At 39.4% G+C, this 21,593-nt stretch overlaps 1 protein-coding gene across 7 annotated transcripts in view; it reads left to right on the top strand.

The window, feature by feature from the left end:
• Nucleotides 1–20,948, top strand: part of PLEKHA1 (pleckstrin homology domain containing A1) — a 55,294-nt gene extending 34,346 nt beyond the window's left edge. For 2 of the 7 annotated variants that reach the window (XM_046026428.1, XM_046026434.1), the window contains 7 exons: nucleotides 363–488; nucleotides 4,714–4,857; nucleotides 6,399–6,467; nucleotides 13,295–13,359; nucleotides 13,994–14,057; nucleotides 15,649–15,738; nucleotides 18,541–20,948. In XM_046026428.1, the coding sequence (XP_045882384.1) occupies nucleotides 363–488; nucleotides 4,714–4,857; nucleotides 6,399–6,467; nucleotides 13,295–13,359; nucleotides 13,994–14,057; nucleotides 15,649–15,738; nucleotides 18,541–18,852 (870 nt within the window). In that variant the 3' untranslated portion in view covers nucleotides 18,853–20,948. Of the gene's footprint in view, nucleotides 1–362; nucleotides 489–4,713; nucleotides 4,858–6,398; nucleotides 6,468–13,294; nucleotides 13,360–13,993; nucleotides 14,058–15,648; nucleotides 15,739–17,183; nucleotides 17,332–18,540 lie in introns of all 7 variants that reach the window. The other 5 variants (XM_046026429.1, XM_046026430.1, XM_046026433.1 and 2 more) reach the window with 5 other exon arrangements.
• Nucleotides 20,949–21,593: the final 645 nt, after the last annotated feature.

The following is a 21,593-nucleotide window of genomic DNA, read 5'->3' on the forward strand; positions in this document are numbered from 1 at the left end:
GAACTTAAATAGAGCATTGTACACCCAGGATCTAAACCTATGTTTCTTTGTGCCTCTGAGCCTCTTTTCTCACTCAGAGAGTGAAGATACTTGCCCTACGCATAGGGTTGATCAAAGGATTAAGTGGGAGAAGGAATGAAATAGTAGCTGCCGAAGTAAACACTCAGTAGATGGCGGCTGTGTTTGTAAACTATCACTGAAACAGAAACATTAGTGTGAGAACTTCATGTGCACACACACACATTATACGTAGTTTTCATATATGTCAGTTATAAGTGGATGATTAGTTGGATATTCTGTGATAGAAGAGGGTCTCCTAAATAATGCTAGTTGCAAAATGATTCATGTACATATTGTTTCAGGTACCAAAGCAGCCAGACTCACAGCCTCATTCTGATAACCTAAGTCGCCAGAGTGAATGTGGGAAGAAGCAAGTGTCTTACAGAACGGACATTGTTGGCGGTGTGCCCATCATTACCCCAACTCAGGTAATGCATGGTTAGTCTGCTGTGATGGTTTACCCACTGTGTAGGGATTTTTAGTTATAAAATAGAACATCTTTACTGAATTAACACAGTAGTTAATTAATTTTAAAAACTTAGTGTTGGTTTCTTATTGCAGAAGTATGTGTTTATTATGAAACATTTGGAAATCACGGGTACACAACACTTAACACTTTTCATGTTTTCTCTGAGCCTTTTTCCTTTCATGCTTTTGTCGCCAGAAGTGGAGATACTTTGTAAACAGCTTTTTTCCCTTATATCTCAAACATTTTCCAAGTCATTAAGGATTATTCTATATCACTTTTAATGACTGTAGTCATTTTGCCATGAATTTACCATAGTTTACAAATCCTTTGTTGTTGAATAGAGTTCCTTTTCCTTTTGTAAACAATATGAGTAGGAAAAGACCATTCTTTCTCCCCCACACTACCACATCAGCATGCTGCTGGCGTCGGAAGTGTGGGGTTCTGCGACGCTGGCTGGGTGTCCTACGGTGTAAGTCAGTTTTGACAGTCAGCCTGGAATCCTCAGGTTAAGGGCTCAGTCCTCCAGGACTCCCCCTGCATCCCTCCAGATGCCAGTTGGAAGTCCAGGTTATTACCTGTGCTTCTGATCGATGGGCTCTAAATTGAATGTTCCCATGACTTTGTGTCCAGATTTGAGTCATTTGCTAGAGTGGCTCCCAGAACAGAAGCAGTGTATTTGCTGTTTGCTGGTTTGTTATAAAAGGATATGATAAAGGATGCACATGAACGTCCAGATGGAAGAGATGAGAGGGGTGTGAAGCCTCAGTGCCCGCTTTGGGTCTCTCCTAGCACCTCCCAGAAGCTCTTTGAACCATGGACTTTTGGGATTTTTATAGAGGCTTCATCATATAGGCATGATCAACTCTGTTTCTAGCCCCTCTCCTCTCTCTGGAGAATGGCAGGCAGATCTGAAAGTCCCAAGGTTCTAGTCATGACTTGGTCTTTCTGGTGAGCAGCCCCCATCCGGGAGCCCACCCCCCATCTAGGAGCCCACCCAGAGCCACCGCGTTAGAACAAGAGATGCCCCTAGTGCTTATCATTTAGGAATTTACAAGGGTCTTAGGAGCTGTGTGCCTGGAACCAGGGGCAGACCAATAGGTATTTTCCATTATCCATAAATGCTATGATGAACATTCCTAACTGACCGAGCCATGCAGGCGCCCCCTATGATGCACATTCTTGTAGCATAAACTTTAGAGACATGGAGGATAGTTTTTTAAAGGATGAAGTCCTAGAATAAAATGCCACATCAAAGAGTTTGCAAATATTCTTTAAACCTGTTTTTCTGCAACCTGACCGGGATGAGCCACACAGAGAAACTAGAATTTTGACTCCATTCTATCACACAAGTGCCAATCTGCTAAGTCATATCTTATTTGGGTGTTACGAAAAATAGAAATTTATAGAAAAAGTTTTGAATGAAATTAAAACTTTGGAATGACCTTAAATTTCTCGTGTTGCTGTTGAGTGAATGAGTTTGCAATACAGATTGAATTACCAGCTATTGAGAAACTCCAGGTCCAGAGGTAATGGATTGCTGTCGCCAGCTTTGGGCACTTTCCTTGTCTCTGTGCCTGTTTGGTCTGAGAGGACTTTGGCACTTCATAAACCTTGTAAATTGTTTTGGGTGCCATAGTTTTCGGGTTTTCTGTCAGGGAGTGGTGACAGTGGAGCGTCTTAACTCATTAATTAATTAGTGCTTCTTTATTCTAAATTAAGGGTATATTAATGAAGAAAAAAATTCATGCTCTAGTGGGAGCTTACATTTTTCACCAGAGTTGGATAAAAGTGTAAGCTAGTATTGTGTTTGTGTGTGTACTTTTTTAAAAAAGGAATGATTTTAACCTCTAAGACATAGACTAAGTTGCTTTCACCTGTCTTACATCTTATGCTGATATAAGTGGTAAGACAATTTGTTTGTAGCAGTATTAAGATAGCAGTTTGTATCTCTAGCTGTTTTAATACTATACAGAATTAAGATTTTGTTGTGTTTTAATTTTGGTGTATTCAGTACGTTCTAAGATTCCATTGCAGCTGCCATATTAAAATTTTTTTTTACTTTGCTTTTTGTAATATAGTTTTTTAAATTTATAAAGTATTTACTCATTATAAAAGCACTTACTTGTTTAAATTATCAAGAAAATGATAAATCTCATTTGCTTGATTAATTTATTCAGTGATTATTGGGTTAGTAACAGTTACGTGCTGGGATTACAGAATTTACATACATAATTCTTGCTGTTGACCTGTCTAAATGGATAAAGGTTGAAAATTCCTCAAGATGAGACTTGAGCATTGGTTTTTCTCTTGAAATTTAAGAGTTCTTCAAAGTACATGTTTGGTTGATTGGTGGGATTCTAGATTATAATATGTTGCATACTATAAATAAACAGAAGCCAGTGCTTTGGGGACCATGAAAACATAGTGTAGTTAGATCTTTTTTTTAAAAGCACTGGACTTGGCATGTAAAACAAAACAAAAACCCTGCAGAACTTTTAGATTCTTTTTTTTTTCTATTTTCTTTTCTTTATTTCTTTTCAGTGTTCCAGAATTCATTGTTTCTGCACCACACACAGTGCTCCATGCAATACGTGCCCTCCTTAATCCTTACCACCAGGCTCACCCAACCTCCTATCCCCCTCCCGTCCAAAACCCTCAGTTTGTTTCTCAGAGTCCACAGTCTCTCGTGGTTTGTCTCCAGCAAGGAGAAAATCTTCTGGCAAGGAGTTTTTAGATTTGACAACAAAACTATAGTCCATCAAAGGAAAAATCGATAAATTGGACCTCATCAAAATTGAAAACGTTTGCTTTGTGAAAGAGGATGCAAGGAAAGCTACACACTAAGAGCAGATATTTGCAAGCCACATATTCAAGAAGGCACTTGTATCAAGAACATACAAGGAACTATCAAAACTTAGCAGTGAAAAAATAATCCAGCTGGGAAGTGGGCAGAATTCACGAACAGAGACTTCAGCAAAAGACACAAGACGCTCCGGTGGCAGAGGAGCTCTGGAAAGGCTTCTCGCTGCCATCCGTCAGTAGGGGGTGCAGATTAAGACCGCAGTGAGGTATGACTGCACACCTCTCAGAACGACTCAGATACGAATAATACAGATGCTGACTGCTGACAAGGACGAGGAGAAGCTGCATCCCTCCTGTATTGCTGGTGGGAATGTGCAATAGTATGACCACTCTGAAAAGCAACATGGCAGTTTTTTATTAAAGTAAGCTTGTGATTACCATACAACCCAGCATATATACTCCTAGGCATTGGTCCCAGAGAAATGGAGACTTAACGTTTACATAAATCTGTACACGAATGTTCGTAGCACTTTTATCCCTGTAGTCCAAAACTGGGGACAACTCAAATGCCCTTTAACAGGCAAAGACTTAAACAGCCCATGGTATGTCCAGACCATGAGCGCTCCTCAGCAGGAGGAAGGGACAGACTAGTGATACAGGGAGTAGCCTGGATGAGCTTCCTGGGAAGGGTTCTGATCTCATAAGGTCACGCACTGTAGGATCCCTTAAATCCCATTGCCTGACTGTCAGAATAATCGAGATAGAGAACAAATTAGGGGTTACCAAGGAGTTGGGCATAGGGACTCTATAGGGGTAGCCCAAGGGAGCCTTGTAATGGTGAACACCTCTGTATACTGTTGTGGTGGTTTTACACCAAGCCGCCTGTGACGGAATTGCATAGAATGATCCAGACACAGAGACGGATGAGTGCATTAAAACTGGTGAAATCTGAACGAAGTTTGTGGGATGTTCCAATGTCAGTTTTGATAACGTCGTGTAGTTGTACAGTTTCCCTGTTGGGGGAACTGAAGGGTACATATAACCTCCTGTACACTTTTTTTTTTTCCTTACAACTTCCTGTCTTAGTGAGTGTGTATAATTACTTCAAAATCAAACGTTCACCCTTTTCACCCTCTCCCTCCTCCCTCCCCCCAAAAAAGCACTGGGAGCAAACAAGAGAAATAGAAATCTATGGTTTTTATTACTGATGTGAGTGTTATGATTAAGTACCTCAAATTATTTAGGAAACTCTTCAAAATTTGTGTTCCTAACTGAACTAAGATCAGATTTTAAGATTTTTTATTAGAATAACAACATGAAATACAACTGTGCCTTGAAGCTAAACAAGCAAGAAAAGAATTTCTTTATTTGCCTCTTTTTAGAAAGAAGAAGTAAATGAATGTGGTGAAAGTATGGACAGAAATAATTTGAAGCGGTCCCAAAGCCATCTTCCCTACTTTGCTCCTAAGCCCCCCGCAGACAGTGCAGTCATCAAAGCTGGATATTGTGTAAAGCAAGGAGCAGTGGTGAGTACCTTAACAGGGTATGTATGGGAATAATGAAAAATGAGTCCTCTGGTAGCAAACTCGCAACATACCAGCCACTTGCTTTGTTTTTTGAAAGACCCAAAGTCAGAGACCAGTGGGCTGAGGAGTCAGGAGATAGAATAGGGGTGGCTGTATGTTCATAACTTAGTGTTATTTTCTTGGTCTGTGAGTGGCTGGATAAATTAATGCTTATTACCACTGACCTTTGATTTTAAATCTGCTTTTCCTAACAGCTTATCCCAGAAGGCTTTCCTATTGATTTTTCCTACCTTGGGAGTGGGTCAGAGAAAGAGAGCTCTAGCAGGGAGGTGCAGGAAGAGAGGAGGCAGGGCTGTTGGGTGTGGGAAGGCTCACTCACTCGGTGTTAGGCTGACCTCAGTCGAATTTTCTGTGACCTTGATCTTCTTACTTAACCTTTCAGTCTCTCAGTTTCTTTTTAAGGAAAATTAGGTTATAAAAACCTACCATCTGGAATTTTTTTTTTTTGAAAGATGTAAATTAAGATAGTATTAACACAGCACCTGGTCCTTAGTAAGAGCTGGTAAAGGTGAGCCAGATCCTGTCATCCAACCAGACCCGTGGGTGGGACATTGTAGGAAGAGCAAGTAAATTTACCAGTATTTCTAAGGTTCCATAGTACTTTCCCAAAGTTTGTCACTCTGTATGTGAACCAGGTCGTTAGAATTTCATGAGAAAATAAACTGTAAAGTTTGAAAATTAAAAAACAAATTCTGTGAGTAAAGAAATACTTCAGCTTCTACTGGCAGTTTCTTTGACGTCACATCACTTTCTGGCAACTCTAATTCGCTTAGGTCAGCCATGGACAAGTTCTTGTCTCCCTAATCTACTGACCTTTCAGCCGAGGGAAATGAAGGGGACGGTTGAGAATCTCTCACCATAGGTCTACAAGTAAAGTCAGAAATCTCATCAGGCAGTGACTCATTTGTGTTAATTAGGGCTTTTAGGGAGACATTTCTTTCTTTTTGTTTTCCCAAGTCCAAAATAACCCTGAGAGATGTTGAAATGCTTTTGTGAAAACTATTTCGGTGACAAAAAAAATTTGTACAAATAGGTTCACTTTGTTAAGTATTTGATGCTTTACTACTAAGTATAAAGTACCTAGAGAAAGATTCTTGCGTTTTACAGATCTTACAGAACTTAATGTGGTTTAATAACATTTCCTGTGCTTGGTCTTGAGCTCTTGATGGCATTTACTTTGTGGGGTTGGGGGGTGGGGAAGTGCCTTTTTTTCTTTTTAACTTTTAGAGTATTGAAAATATGAAACCATAGTATAAAATTGCATCATGCAAGCTGAAAGCTAGCCACCAATGTTGACTTAGGAGCTCAAGGCCCGAGTAGTGAAAGAGATGAAGTTTCATGTATGTCCTCCTCAAGGGAGGGTAGTGAGGTTTTTCAGGGCTTGACATCTCTGATTGTGGGCTCATCAGAATATTTAAGTGGCTGCTAACATTTGACATTCTTAGAAACAGAAATCTTATGTCTGTGTTCATCCCTGGTAGATGAAAAACTGGAAGAGAAGATATTTTCAATTGGATGAAAACACGATAGGCTACTTCAAATCTGAACTGGTATGTTGCTCCATCATACATGTTGCCTTGAAATGTAAGCAGAGTGTTAACGCGGTTGTGATTTTAAGTGTGTGTGCGCGCGCATGCGTGTGTGTGTAGTTTCTTGTCCTGTTTTCTATTTCTAAAAATAATTCTGGTTTTGAGAGGTACATATATTTCAGTTGATTTGGTTGTGATGTTTTAATGGTAATGTTGTAAATACATCTTAAATAAAAAGATTATATCTCCAAAGGCATTTCACCTTGAAAGAATTAAAAATATTGGAATTCCTTAGTCTACAGATTTCCTCTCAAGGGGAGCTGGAGGAGATTGTAGGAAGAATTCAGTCTCTAAAAGTCAGCATTTTAACTCTGTATTTCTACAGAGTTATAAATACAAAGTTTCTGTATTTTCTTCTCTGCCCTGTCTTGATTTTTTTTTCCTATTTCAGATTGACTTTTAAGTTTCCTCATAGAAGACCTTTTTATCCTATCTGAAGGTGGAATCAAAGATTGAAATTCTCTCTTTTACTTGTTTGAGTAACATCCTTATTTGAAATATTCTTCTCACATAGCCCAAGTTCTGCAATAGGTTGTTGGATAATTTGAATGCTTTTTTATACCTTACATGTCTGTCCTGGCTCTTCCTGTTTTATGGGACCTTTGAGTAGGGATCATATACTTTATTTGCATGAAGGCACCAGAACAGCCCTATCCAGTAGAACTTTCTACACTGATGGAAATGGTCTATATCTGCGTTGGCCAGGTTTACTGGCTACATGTGGCTGGTGAATGCTGAAAATGGGGCTGGTATGACTGAGGAGCTTGGCTTTATTCAATTCTAAAATTAAAACCATTTTAATTTAAATAATTACACATGGCTTTTGGTACTGTATTGGACAAGAAAGTACTTAGAGAATAGGAGAGGAATTTTTTTTTTTTTTAATATTTTTTATTTATTTGACAGAGATCACAACTAGGCAGAGAGGCAGGCAGAGAGAGAGGAGGAAGCAGGCTCCCTGCAGAGCAGAGAGCCTGATGCGGGGCTCGATCCCAGGACCCTGGGATCATGACCTGAGCCGAAGGCAGAGGCTTTAACCCACTGAGCCACCCAGGCGCCCCGGAGAGGAATATTTTGAGGTTCATCTCAGGTGTCTGTTCTTCTGCGAGTCTTTCAGACTCTAGATTAAGCGCCTTTTCCCTCCACATCATGGTGCCCATCGCCCACTTGTATCCTAAGACCTCCCGCTGTGTTTGGTAATTGTATGCATACTTGTCTTTACCAGTTACCTATGTGAGCTTCTTGAGAGCAGAGATCTCTTTTATACCCTTTTTATGAACACAGCACTTGGTACTTGGTAAATAATGAAAAAGTGTTTTTGAATATTCAAATGAAAATTGGCATCGCGTAGCAAGAGTAGCCATTTTAACATGGGTATTTAGCCTTGCTCAGACATCAAATTATAAGAGCCTCAACTGGAAATAGTAGTTACTTGGCTCAAAAAGTATCAGACTTGGTGTCTCAGAAGGCTACACATTGCCTGATTAGTAGGTTGATTCATTGCTTTTAATAAATGACACTACTCTTAGAGTCATTAATGCAGCAGACATTCGTTGAGCCCTCCATGTCTCTGGTGCCCTGTCCTGGGAACTGGGCATGAAGAGAACAGTCAGTGTCTGGCCTTCTTCAGGAGTTCACCTGTGCCAGAGACTGACATGTACCCCTATCACCCGCAGTGATTATAATAAGACAAGAACTGTTATCAAACATTTATTAAATTTTGAAAACCTGCATATAGACATGATGCTATAAAACTCGAGATAAAAGAATGCCGAACTAACAGAGGAGGGAGGGAAGTGATGCCCTGTGTATGTAGGACTGTGTTAAGCATTTAGAAAACACAGGTAAAGCTAGAATCTGTAAATATACCAATAGATGATGTGTGCATCTCCCCCACATTTAACATTTCTGAAATCTTGGGGTGTCTTAGAGTTGCTGCAGGCGAGGGGCGGTCGAGCAGCCGCTCTGCGTAGTTGGCATGGCTTGTGTGCGCACGGCCCCTTGGGTAAGATCTGAAAACCCCAGCACCAGATCCTGTAGTGAAGAAAATCTCAGGGATACAGTGGGGCATTCTTAAGAGATGCTGTATCCCCAACGCTCTTTTTGACACAGAGAATGGTATGGAGTGAGAAACGTTGACGCTGATGGCTCTGAGTCAGAAAGTGATTCAGAAGAGCTGGAATTTGTGAAGTTTTAAAAAACCTTAGCCAATTTGCTTATGTACCTCCATAGGCTCAAGAATGACAGATGATGGGGGCGCCTGGGTGGCTCAGTGGGTTAAAGCCTCTGCCTTCGGCTCAAGTCATGATCCCAGGGTCCTGGGATCGAGCTCCTGCATTGTGCTCTCTGCTCAGCAGGGAACCTCCTCCCCCCTCTCTCTCTGCCTGCCTCTCTGCCTACTTGTGATCTCTGTCTGTCAAATAAATAAAATCCTTTAAAAAAAATGACAGATGATAAAAATTGATGTTTAGCGTGGAAAAGGGCTCTTTTATAAAACCTTTTGATTATCTAAAAGTTTAGACAGAAAGTAGATAGAATAGTATTCGGAACCCCTGTATATTCCTTACCTGGATTTTGTAATTATCAACACATGGCTAGTTTTGTTTCTTAGGTACCACCACCCACTCCCCCTTCATATTTTGAAATAAATCCTAGACATACTACTTTCTCTGTAATTATTTTATGTGTGTATTTATTTACACATGTAAATAAATATATAATTTATTTTATGTATATATTTCTAAAATAAAAGGAGTTAAAAGCTTTTTTAGTAGGTGTGAAGGATTTAAGTGCACAACTGAAAAACTGGAGAAAATATTTGTCATATATATCAAGGAGAAAACATTAATATCCCTAAGGAATCTTAAAAATTGAGGGGGTCCTTCCTTACCCTCTGCTCTGTTTTCCTCCCATGAGTCCCAAACAATTCAGGCCTACAATTTTTAGCTGAGGCAGATCAGTGTAGGTGTTCATGTGGTGGGCCAGGAGCAGAAGAACCAGCGTAGCCTGGTGTCAGCAGTCAGACCCCAAGAAGGATGAAGCCATCCTCGTGGGGGGTTTAGCCCAACGTGGTGTAGGGAGAAGAGCACATCCACACTGGGAGAGAGGGTGGTGGCAGAGAGAGGAGAATGTGGACATGTGTACTTACTGATAAAATAAGGAAATATATTAAAAGCCAAGTTTCTGTCAAAAAAGGGAATAATCAATACGGAAAAGGAGAAAGCTTTTATATTAGATTGGAGTTGATGTGAACATTTAACTATGCAGGTAGATGTAGAATTAAATACAGATGTAAGCGTTTTCACGTGCTTATGTATATATGCTATATATGCATCTAATATACTTTGTAGCTCTGTGCAGCTGGAAAAAACCCACCCTTTTCCACTGAGAGAAACCTAGACTCCTGGAGAAATGGCAAGATACCAAAGCTTGAGACAGGAGAAAGGAACAGAAACTAAGACTGCAATGTCTTGTATCAGAAAAGAAGTACTCGTAGAATGCTAGGGCCGTGTCAGAAGGACCCAGAATCCAACTTGAAAACATCGCACCTTGTCATGTTGGCATTTTGAGCATCAAAATAAGTGATGTTGGTAACAGATTATTGCCCTTTGCATAAAGTAGGAATCCATGAACCCACGTAGATATAAATGAGTGTATGCATGAGTCTATGATGTGTGTGAGATGAGGAACAGAGATCACAAAGCTTCAAAGTCCCTGTCTACCAAATACACATTAAGTACAAAAAGGGAAATAGTAACTTTACAGTGATAGAATTACTGCTGTAATCTAAAGTCAGATACCTCTCTAATCCAGTTATCAAATGAGTAGAATGGACCTCATCAGTGGTGAGAGGAATTAAAGATATTTACCACCTGACAGGATAGCTTGAGAAGGTTGTGGCCTCATTTCTGTGATGGTCCTGCCAAAGACGCCTAACCTGAATTTAGACTTCGGGAAGGATCAGACACACCCAAATCAGGAACCTTCTCCAGAATAACTGCCTTGCCCTGGAGCCTTCAGTAGAGTCAAGACTGTGGGAGTCAAGAACGACTGAGGAAAAGAAAGATGAATGAGTAAATGTAGTCAGCGATCCTGAACTGAATTCTTTTGTTTTAAAGGACATTCGGGGGGCGCCTGGGTGGCTCAGTGGGTTAAAGCCTCTGCCTTTCGCTCAGGTCATGATCCCAAGGTCCTGGGATCGAGCCCCGCATCGGGCTCTCTGCTTAGCTGGGAGCCTGCTTCCTCCTCTCTCTCTCTCTGCCTGCCTCTCTGCCTACTTGTGATCTCTAGCTGTCAAATAAATAAATAAAATCTTTTTTTAAAAAAAAGGACATTCGGGGGACACTTTCCTGATTTCCATGGTTGTATTGTGATAAGAGGATGTATTTGTGGGAAATACACTGTCAAGTGAAGAGTCAGTGGCCCAGGTCAGCAGCTCACTCTGAAATGGTTCAGGAAGGTCAGGTGTTTGTGTTGTTTTCAGCCTTTGTCTAAGTTTGTGGTTGGTTCAGAGTTTACAGAGAGAAAACCAAGGGGGAAAATACTTGGTAGAAAAAGAAGTAAAACCCATGAATAGACAATTCATCTACGAAGAAACTTAAATGGACTTTAAACGTATATGAGATATTCTGCATCACTCATACTTACAGGAGCATAAGTTAAATAAAACCTCAGAGAAATATTACTTCTCATCTCTCATGAGAAAGCCATGGTTGAGTGAAGAGATGGGCAGTCCTCTCCCCCCAAAACAAGTGTAAGGGCTGTTGTCTAACAAAAGGAATGTGAACTCTTGGAGAGATGGCAGATTTCAGAGGCGGGCCGGAATAGGATAAGCTGAGCCCAGAAAGTGAGTTGTGACAGGAGATAAGGAAGTGGCTCGGAGGAGGATGGGGATATGACAAAAGGACGCAAACCCAGCTTGCAGGGACTTCCAGTGCCCCAAACTCACACACTTTGATCACCTAAATAATAATGATAGGAATGGATTACAACCCAGAGAATAAAAACGAATGAAGTTTTATTCATTAAGTAAGTACATGAATTAAATAGGAGGAAAACCATTTCCTTAGAGCAAAATTCTAGCTACCATATGTAGATGAGTTGATGAGGTTAGGGGAAAAAATCACTGTTTGGCAGCTACTGTAGTAATGGTTTCAGGCAAGAATTCTTCAAGTTTGATAGAACTAGAGGGCAAAACAATGAAGGGAAACTAGGTCTTCCATAGGCTCCAAGTATCTTCCCACAAGATGATAACGACTTAAAGGAGACGAGGGTAACTTTCTAGTTACTGGCAAACATGACCGTAAGAGATGAGGATTAACATCCTCATTATGGGACATACCACTCTCATGCACTCCCTGAGAATGATGGGATGAGAAGAACATATTTCGTCGGCGGTTTCCCTCCAAAACTGTACAGCTTGAATCCAAGCACGGTTAACATCAGGCAAGTCCAAATCAAGGGACATTGTACAAAATAACAGACCTGGACTCTTGAAAACTATAAAGGTCATGAAAGAGAAAAAAAGACAGCAGAACTCTTCGACAGTCAAGGACATGAAGAGACATGACTTAAATACAAGGTCTGATTCCATATTGAACCCTGAAGCAGAGAAGCCATGGTTTTCCTGTTTTTGTCGAGGATACTGCTGGGCAGTTAATGGGCTCTGAAGATGGTCTGTAGATTAGATAACAGTATTGCAGCAGTGTGGAGTTTCTGGTTCTCCTAATTGTAGCGGGGTTATGTAAGAGAACATCCTGGTTTTAGGAAATCTGTGCTCAAGTATTCAGTAGTAAAGTACATCCTAACTATGACTTGCCTTCAGACATTTCAGGAAAGGTATATGTATACACACCATAGTCACATATATGGACATAAACAGAATGATTTAGCAAGTGCAAAATTTTAACATCTTGGAGAACTGGGTACTACATATACAGAAATTCTTTGTACTATTTTTGTAAGCCTTTTATAGTCGGAAATTATTTTAAAATGAACTATTTTGTAAAACTTAAAGATTCGTGATTTCTTTTTGAAAGTGTTCTGGCATGGTTTAGTTTTTTCTTAGTGCTGCATCAAATAATGGTATGTCTTAATCTTATAGTGTGATATTCAGTGAAATACGGCATATAATAGTTCATGGAATGTATAGTATAAATATGCTATTAGGAACGAGTTGTGTCTTGTATCTAGTTTTGTAACCTTAGATGGGGTACTTAATGTCTGGGGCTCTGTTTCCTCAGGTGAATAGTAGTGCATGCATTGTGGGGTTGTGGGAAGTTTAAGTGAGGTCATGTGTTTAAAAACTAGCAGATGTCCTGGAACTTAGTGAATGTTCAGTAAGTTGTGCTTGTTAAAATAATGTATTCATATAAAAGTGGTAGTCTTTTAATGAGAAATGTGATTCAGAGGAGCTGGGTATTTGTTACTCTGGTGTCTTCTGTATTTAAAAAACTTTCCAGAAGAGGAAGCATTACACCTACAGGGCACATAAGAGTCCACCGGGGAACGTCTGATGGTTTAATGGTTTTTAGTGAGCTCCACTGCCCTTACGACCAGAAGTAATGGGAATAAGGGTTACACACCAGTTTCCTTGTTTCAGACTACGGAGTGTATCAGGTTCTAGTGTTTGGGCTCTTCTGACGCTAGATGGTTCAGGAGGGTAGACTTAGGTCTTAAATGTGCTTCAAGAAAGAAGCACAGTTTTCATATGGATCTCCAAGTAAGACAGCCGGTTCTTAAAAGGATTTTAAGAACATACCTCATGGATCTGTTTGCTTTTTTGCCAGGAAAAAGAGCCCCTCCGTGTGATACCACTTAAAGAGGTTCATAAAGTCCAGGAATGTAAGCAGAGGTAAGCACCAGCTCTCACTTGGTTCCTGCCACAACTTACTAATACTCAGTGTTGCCTTAGTTTGATTGATGTGTGCAGATGATATTTTTCTGTTATTTCTAGGGCTATTTTTAACTCTTCTTCATAGTTGGGATATTCTTGAACTTACAAAATCTTCAGATTAAAGCATTGAGATATTTTTTGTTTTATTTGAAAACTGAAAGTTAAGAAACAATCCCTAGGCTTATTAATGGGGAGGAAAAAATGTAATATGAACAGCTTCTGTCATATTTGACAGATTGATGTGTTACTTATTTTAGTATTTGGAAGTTGCTACATAATAGCGCTTTGTAAGAAAATGTGTTAACTGTGCCAGTGTGTCTTTGAGCAGACTAATTCGCCATTGAAAACTTTGAATTTTATACTTCTCTTAGGAATCTTTAAAAAATATATATATATAGCTATATAAAATATGTAAAGTGTAATGCAAGAATAAATTGAAAAAGATGCTAATTTGGTTTTGCTAAATTATACCAGTATTTTATCTCTATTTATTCTCTTACTGACATATATTTGGTACTAGATAAACAAGTGAAAGAAACACTATCCAACAATTACTATTTACGTGCAATTGGACGTTTGTTTTTGTTGACAGTGACATAATGATGAGGGACAATCTCTTTGAAATTGTAACATCGTCTCGAACTTTCTATGTGCAGGTGAGTTTGGAGATTATAGATCCTCTTACCAAGAGATTAATAATTTTGGAGGTGAAGTAAATATAAATAAACTTGTTGCTTATGTGAATAAGAAAAGAACATGACAGCTGTAATTCACAGCTTAAAAAAAACGTTACATGTAAAATTATTGGTAGGTCATTTTAGGAAATAGGGGCACTCTTTGTTCTGAGTGGCAGAATAGAATTAAATAGTATTTGTGGGAAGGGAAGTGCTGTTTTAATTTAGATGCTAACTTTCAGTTTGGATTATTTTTGCTCATATTTTGGAATTTTGATTGTATCATTTTTGGTAATTTTAGAAACCGGGTCTAAAATACCCATGATAAGAACAGACAGTGGAGCACACAGGTGGGAGACAGGCATCCTGTATTTAAGTTTAAAATACACCTTTTACTTACACCGCAAACTACTTAGATTGAAAGTTTTTTTTAAAAGAACATTCGTTTTTGTTTTATAAAAGTTACATATGATGATTGCATAAAATTTGGTAAATATAAAAAAATACAAAGAAGGATATAAAGCACACAAAATCCCACATTCAGGAACTCATTCTTATTTTAGTGCCTTCTTAAAGGCGTACATTTTTATAACAAGTGGGGTCTTATGAAGTACACAGTGTTATATTCTGTTGAATGTATTAAGTCTTTTTTTCCACATCATAACAAATTCTGTAAAAACTTTTTACAGCTGCACCATGCTCTATTATGTGAATGTTCCGCAGTTCAACTGTTTCTCTGCTCCTCTAACTGGTTATTTACACAGTTTTGTACATTTACTATGATAAATAATGTGGTGGTGAACATTTTTGTGCTTAAGTCTGCCTTGATTTCTTCTTTAGGTTAAGTTTCTAGATCAGGAATGGCCATCAGAGTATCAACATTTTTAAACCCCCTTTTTTTGCCACACTGATTTCTAGATTTGTGCTTTACCTTTCCTGATGTGCGTTTTTCCTTTTAAAAGTCCTTGTTATAATCATTGGTTCAAAAGAATATGTTGTGACTTAAAATCTTTGGACACAAGTAAAAGGCAGGAGGATCTCTGCACCCCTCGTAGGTCCTGTTTAATTGGATTTAAAGTCATAGTAAAGTTTTAAATTCACAGTGGGAAGCAAGGTCCTATCAAGGAATATGCTACTTTGGAATATGACTACCAGAATTTCAGTATTTAGTGTAGTACTAGAAAAGATTTCCAGAAGAGTAATATACAAAATGATGTCAAAATGTTTTTTAACTGCACAAGTACATAAATACTCTTGTAATAGTACAGCAGTAGATAGAGCAAGATGCGGTTTGTCTTTGCTTCTTCCGCTCATTTTCTCTCCAGAAGTCCTCATGTCGACGCTTTTTGATATGTCTGATCTTAAAATATCAGGTGTCCAACTTTGTCTCTATAATAACTTACCCTGCAAAACCTGGCTTTAAAAAGTGATTTCTAAAATTTTTTGGAAAGCATTGCCTTGGGATGATTTTGTTGTTGACTCTGTAATTTACCAGAATGGACACACTGGATCTGTAGACATCGGAGCTGATTTTGAGGACGAACTGACTGAATGAGTCCTTTCTCTCCCTTAGGCTGATAGTCCCGAGGAGATGCACAGTTGGATTAAAGCAGTCTCTGGTGCCATTGTAGCCCAGCGGGGGCCTGGCCGATCAGCATCTTCTGTATGTTCCCTGTTCTCTGGGGTGATACTCCCTAGGGCCCCCCCCCCCCCCGCACAATCCTGTCGAGTTATTTTCCTTCCTCTCCCCCAATCCTTCTGGTTTCGTTCTGTATTGAGATTTATTTGCATGTTGACTTTCATACCAATTGGACTTGCAAAAAAATAATGCATTTCTAATTTAATGCTTCCTTGTAGTGTTATGTATACATAACTTTCTGTGCATTGTATTGTCTTAAATGCACAAGCAGGGCAACTAAAGAATGAACATTTCCTTGCTTTGTTTTAGGAGTTCTTACTTGTCACAAGGTCTAGATTTGTTACAACTTGACAAATTCTTAGTATGGGATGTGGCCTAATCCTGTAAAGCACCTGAGGTTGTAGCATTACACAGTTTGCTGAAAGCCTCAATTTCCTCTTCACTCCCTCTAATTTTAGTTAATGATTTTTTTAACTTACTAGTGCCCAGGACCTTTGAGCAGCTGAACCCAGAGTTAATACGATTTCCTGTTCTCAGCCACTATTTTCCATTGCATATTCTCATTTTCATTTTCTGGTAGGGTAATTTAAAAACCTGCCGCTTTTCACAATCAGAATTGTCTTTGTAGTAACATGATAATAAAATTGAAATGTTAAACATTTTCAGAAATAAAAAAATGTTTTTAATTTATCATGTTTAAGAACATCATAGGAATAAGATTTGGCTTTAGAATACCTTGGTCAGTGGTCTCTCATCTCTACTGAGGAATAGAAAAAAAATTTTTTCAAAGGTTTTTTTTATTTATTGGGATGGGAATGGGGAACACAAGCAGGAGGCACAGCAGGCAGAGGGAGAAGCAGTCTCCCCGAGCAAGGAGCCCGAGGTGGGATTGGATCCCAGGACCCTGGGATCAGACTTGAGCCGAAGGCAGACACTTAACCAACTGAGCCACCCAGGTGTCCCGAGGGGAAAAAAATATTAAATGTCTTGAAATGTAGCACTTCTGTCTGCAGAATGTACTCTCACATGTAGCGTGAAAGCCTTTATTACCTTCTACAGATTTGTTAATGCCAGATGTTCTGCACTTTTGGTATTTTTCTAGTAGTAATTCTGTCTTTTAATAGTTTCTTGGTAGTAATAATTACAGATCAGTAAATACAAGTCCATGTTTCTCACTTCTTAAATTACTCTCCTTATATCCTTTTTTGGAATATCTTAGAAGTCACTTTCATAGTATTAATTTTGTAAGTGCCTGTGTTCTATGTGACCTTTCCGGCCGCCAGGTATGGGACTGTCTGCACAAAACAATGTCTTTGGGAAGAGGAAACATTGGAGAAGGGCTCCTGTGTTTGTGCTTTGTGGTGGGGGCAAAGTGGACTCTCTGTCTGTAACTGTCAGCAGAACTTTCTCTTTTCCTCCCTCTCCCCAGTATAGGTCAACTCTAATCTTAGCTTTGCACTGTGTTCCAGATGCGGCAGGCCAGAAGGCTGTCGAGCCCTTGTATACAGAGGTATACGTCAAGAGCTGGTGAACGCAGCGCGTATGTGGGCTCTCACGCAAACGTGCCTTCTTAGAGAGGGCCCGGACTCACTCACTACTTACAACTGATCATAGAAAGTTGAGTTGACCAGACTGCCCTTTGCAGTTACTGCAGCTGACTTTGTCGACACTAACGCAAACTCTTTCACCGCAGTCATCCGGTTGGATATGCATTTTTAAACAATAATGAAAAGATAAATCATGAAAAAAACGGAACCTTACTAATTGAAAAAGTCACATGAAGCTGTCTTCTAAAAATTAGTTTCCTGAATTGCCACAAGTTTCAACTTCTATATCTTACGTATTTTGAAATTTTTTATACTACACCATTTAACCGCACCCTTGTTCTAACAATATATGCAGACTCGTGCATGCATATACATTGGATAAACTCTACATTACCATACTTTGCATGACATTTTAAATCTCAGGTGAAATTTAGCCAGCTCCTGGGAATCTATAGTGTTTTGTCAATTTGTAGCACTTTGTTTTCAAAGCCACTAGTATCATACATGAACGCAGTATGCTAGGAACCGTATGGCAGTGCGTTTGGAATGGTCATATTAAGGATATCCTTAATTAGAAGCAAATTAGTATGAAGAGTCACAACTGATAGTTTTGATAAATGATTAAATATGTACCCTTTGCTGCTTTTAAGACCTTAACCATATGAATGTATGACACGCTCAAAACTAAGTAAGTGCCGTGAAAGAACAGTGACAAGACTGCGCCACTCCTGGTCGCAGCAAAATTCAGGGATGAAAAACTAAATTTGTCAGGCTGTCAGGGAAAACCGTAGGTCTGGAAAACAGTGAGTTCCACTTACGAAACAAATATGGCCTTTCCTTTTTACATTCTGCATTTTAATTTTTTTTTATCTTCCTGAAATAAGTGGGAGGATTCCTAGTGTTGATTGAGCAGATGCTGTTCACTAGGACGGCAGAGCTGCTAGGCCCTTCTGAAGCACAGTTCGCTTCCGCGGAGCCCTGCGGCCCAGGGTGGGCTGCCTGAGGCTTCCGGGGGCAAAGCTTGGTGACAGCTGGTTTCTTAGTGGAAGTGGCTGTCAAGCGCCATAGCCTTTAACCTCACTTCTAAAAATGCATTTGCTCTGGGAAGGCACTCGCGCATGTTTGCTGCATGGCTCATGCCTCTGCTCTGTGTGTGTGTGTGTGTGTGTGTGTGTGTGTGTGTGTGTTTCGTTGGTTTTTCAGAGAAGAAAGTCTCACACTGAGTTACTAACTCTGTGGTTACTGTTTGCGGGCATCTGACCACCACCCGTCTTTGCAGGAGCATTCCAGCTGTGCTTCCGAATCCAAACCCGCTTGCCGCTCTGCCAGCGCAGCCGCCAGCCCGCATTCCGCAGCCTCTCGCAGCAACTCTTTGGTCTCAAGCTTTACCGTGGAGAAGCGAGGATTTTACGAATCTCTTGCCAAGGTCAAGCCAGGGAACTTCAAGGTCCAGACTGTCTCTCCAAGAGAACCAGCTTCCAAAGTGACTGAACAAGCGCTGCTAAAACCTCACAGTAGAAATGGCCCTCAGGAGAAGGACTGTGACCCCGTGGACTTGGATGATGCGAGCCTTCCGGTCAGTGACGTGTGAGACGGAAGCGCGTGGAGCCTCACCTGCCTCCTCGGCCCTTCTAGCCAAAGATGATAGAGGACGAAACGGTTTTTAATACATATATTATACTGCCTCTTTGATGTACTCTTTATAAGCTGGTAAACCAAGAATCTAGGGAGTGGCCAAACTAAATGTAATTTCTTTAAAAAAAAAACAACACAAGAAAAAAACCTGTTTCAGTATCAGCTGTCTGAAGCTTCGTGTGCTCTCTTTTGGGTGATGAAAATGTGTGTGTGGTATTTTTTCCTAGTGAATTTGACAGTTTAAATGTTTAACAACTTAAAACATTAAAAATGCGTATTAATTATTTTGGTTGTTTTTAAAATGCTACTTAGATTTCCTCTTAGATGCTTGATATTTACATATTCTTACTGGTGAATATTATTGAATGAAATATTGTCAGACTAAGATATCTAAAATCATGACGTCTGTGGTGCTGTAAAATTTATACTACAGTGTGGACAGTTTGGAAACGATGACCATCTTTGTTGCTCTGGGTGTTAAGGTGAGTGGCCAGTGTTGCGTGGAGGAGAGGAGATCATTGGACCTGTTAGTGAGGGTTGTAGGTTGCATGGGGTGGGAATTAGAACTCACACAGCTGTGTCTTCGACATGAGTTGGAAAAAACTTGGGACTTGAAGCAGTCTTTGCTTTTATGAAACAGTGAAAATGATTTGGTGTGAAATTTCTGGGTGATCTGATTTTCATATCAAGGTCTTATAAATAGTTCTTATTTCTATATTTGGATCAGTGAAAGACCTCAAGTCTGCACGCAAAGACATTCCGCCCTTAGCTGTGTGATTGCAGCCTCCCCTTTTTGTCCCTGATTAACCTCTATTCAAGCGCCTGTGTATTCTCATCTTGTTGGAGGATGTTGTTGGAATAATGTGCTCAGAAGTCCTACATGATCAGTTTTTAACATTGGGATAAAATTAATTTTCAGTAGCGTAGTTGAATGTGCTCAGTAAGACATCTTCTCATGGTCAAGAGGCCAGGATGCTTTTATTCTCCTACACGTGCAATAGAGATGTTGAAAAGCACAAATTTGAGTATGCGTTCAATCACGGGGATTTCGTGAACGTCAGCACCGCTCTGAAACCCTTAGTTTCAAGTGTTGAGTAATAGACCAGTTTTAAGTACCATTTTTACGGTCGAGTCTTAAACATTCGCTTTAAGAAAATAGTCTTGAATTTCACATGCTGCTATTTTTATGATATTTTGCCATCTTATTGTGCTGTTTTGTTTCGAATTCCTATGTGTCCCTTTTTCTCCTTTGCATTTTCTAAGATGATGTCTGGTTTGAGAAAAGGAGAGCGATTTCCTACTGCAGTGGTGGGGTCCAGAGGTTACCATCTGTTATAGGGGAATTATGGAATCAGTTTAAAAATCTAAATGCATTAAGTGCACCACTCAACTTTTTTATTCATAAGCTAATATTTTAAAAAGTTATATTTCTATTTCTTCCTTTTTTGCAGCTGCATTGGAAAACAGTAGATAGAAAGCTTTAAGTGGCTGTCACTTTTTCTGCCGACGTATCCATTATAATGGCTCTTTTGAAAGTTACTTTTTCATGAACGCACCGAAGAAATCCTGTGTAGACAGTTTGCAATATTCAGGAGCCTCATGCTTTTTTCTTTGGTACAGCTTCTACATTGCATGTTCATTTTAGCATATTTTGGTATTGGTAATTTGATATATTTCATAGTGGCAAAATACTAGCTCTATTTTGGGACTTTTTATAGAACTGCCCTTGTATTAAGTAGCATAGGAAAATGTTCTTGTGATTGTCAGGGTCTCCTCTAATATTTATCTCAATACTTTTATAATTCTATGAAAATTATTTAATTATTTTAAAACTTATACTTTTCTTGTAAATATGTCACATCTGAATTGTCAAAAAATCACTTTGAATACCTTAATATTTGCTGCATTTTTTTCTGTGTATATAACATGTCTTCGTTCAGAATGGGAATGTCTGTGTGCTTCCCAGTGTTTACTTTTATGTCTGTTATCTTTATAATGTCAAACTGGTTGAACACTGTAATGACTTGAGAATAAACTCAAAATTCTAACTTATTTCTCATTTGGTTTGGTTCCGTTCTGGTGTGAACAGGTAGTAGTATGAGTATCAAGTATGGGTGATTGACTGGAAGTTACATATTTAAGGACAGAATAATGATCTGGTAACCTTTGAAAGGCATAGTTTGATATATCTGGACAAGGAAAGATGGTTGGTTTTGGAAAAGGGCTTGCTTATTTTGCTTCACTAAAGCAAAAGAAAAACATGTCCTCAAAAGTACTATGGCATTTGTTGGCTTCAAAGCATACTCTGAATTGTCCAGGCTGCTTTTGCTCTGTTTGGTTATTGGTTAGACTGGACACGGCACGACCAAGGCCGGGGGGCAGAGGGCATTTTGATTCTCAGAGGGGCCGTTGTCATGTGAGAGCTTATTTTTCTCAGACCCACTGTTGGTAACACAGAGCCCGTGTCTGCTGTATAGGCAGCATCGAATAATGATGGATGAAGGCCATCTCTTAGTAATCTTTATTAACTGGTGCAACTTCATTTTCTTTCCCTGAAGAGTATTTTAAATGCTTTTATTTTTTAAAAAGACCCAAAACAAGAAAGTTCTGAACTTTGTTGCTTTCACAAAAAAAGAAATCCCTTTCTCAGCCTTTTTTTTTTTTTTTTTTCCCCTTCTAAGCTGCATTTCGGGAATT

Source organism: Meles meles, chromosome 13 (assembly GCF_922984935.1).
Source record: "Meles meles chromosome 13, mMelMel3.1 paternal haplotype, whole genome shotgun sequence".
NCBI lineage: Eukaryota > Metazoa > Chordata > Mammalia > Carnivora > Mustelidae > Meles > Meles meles.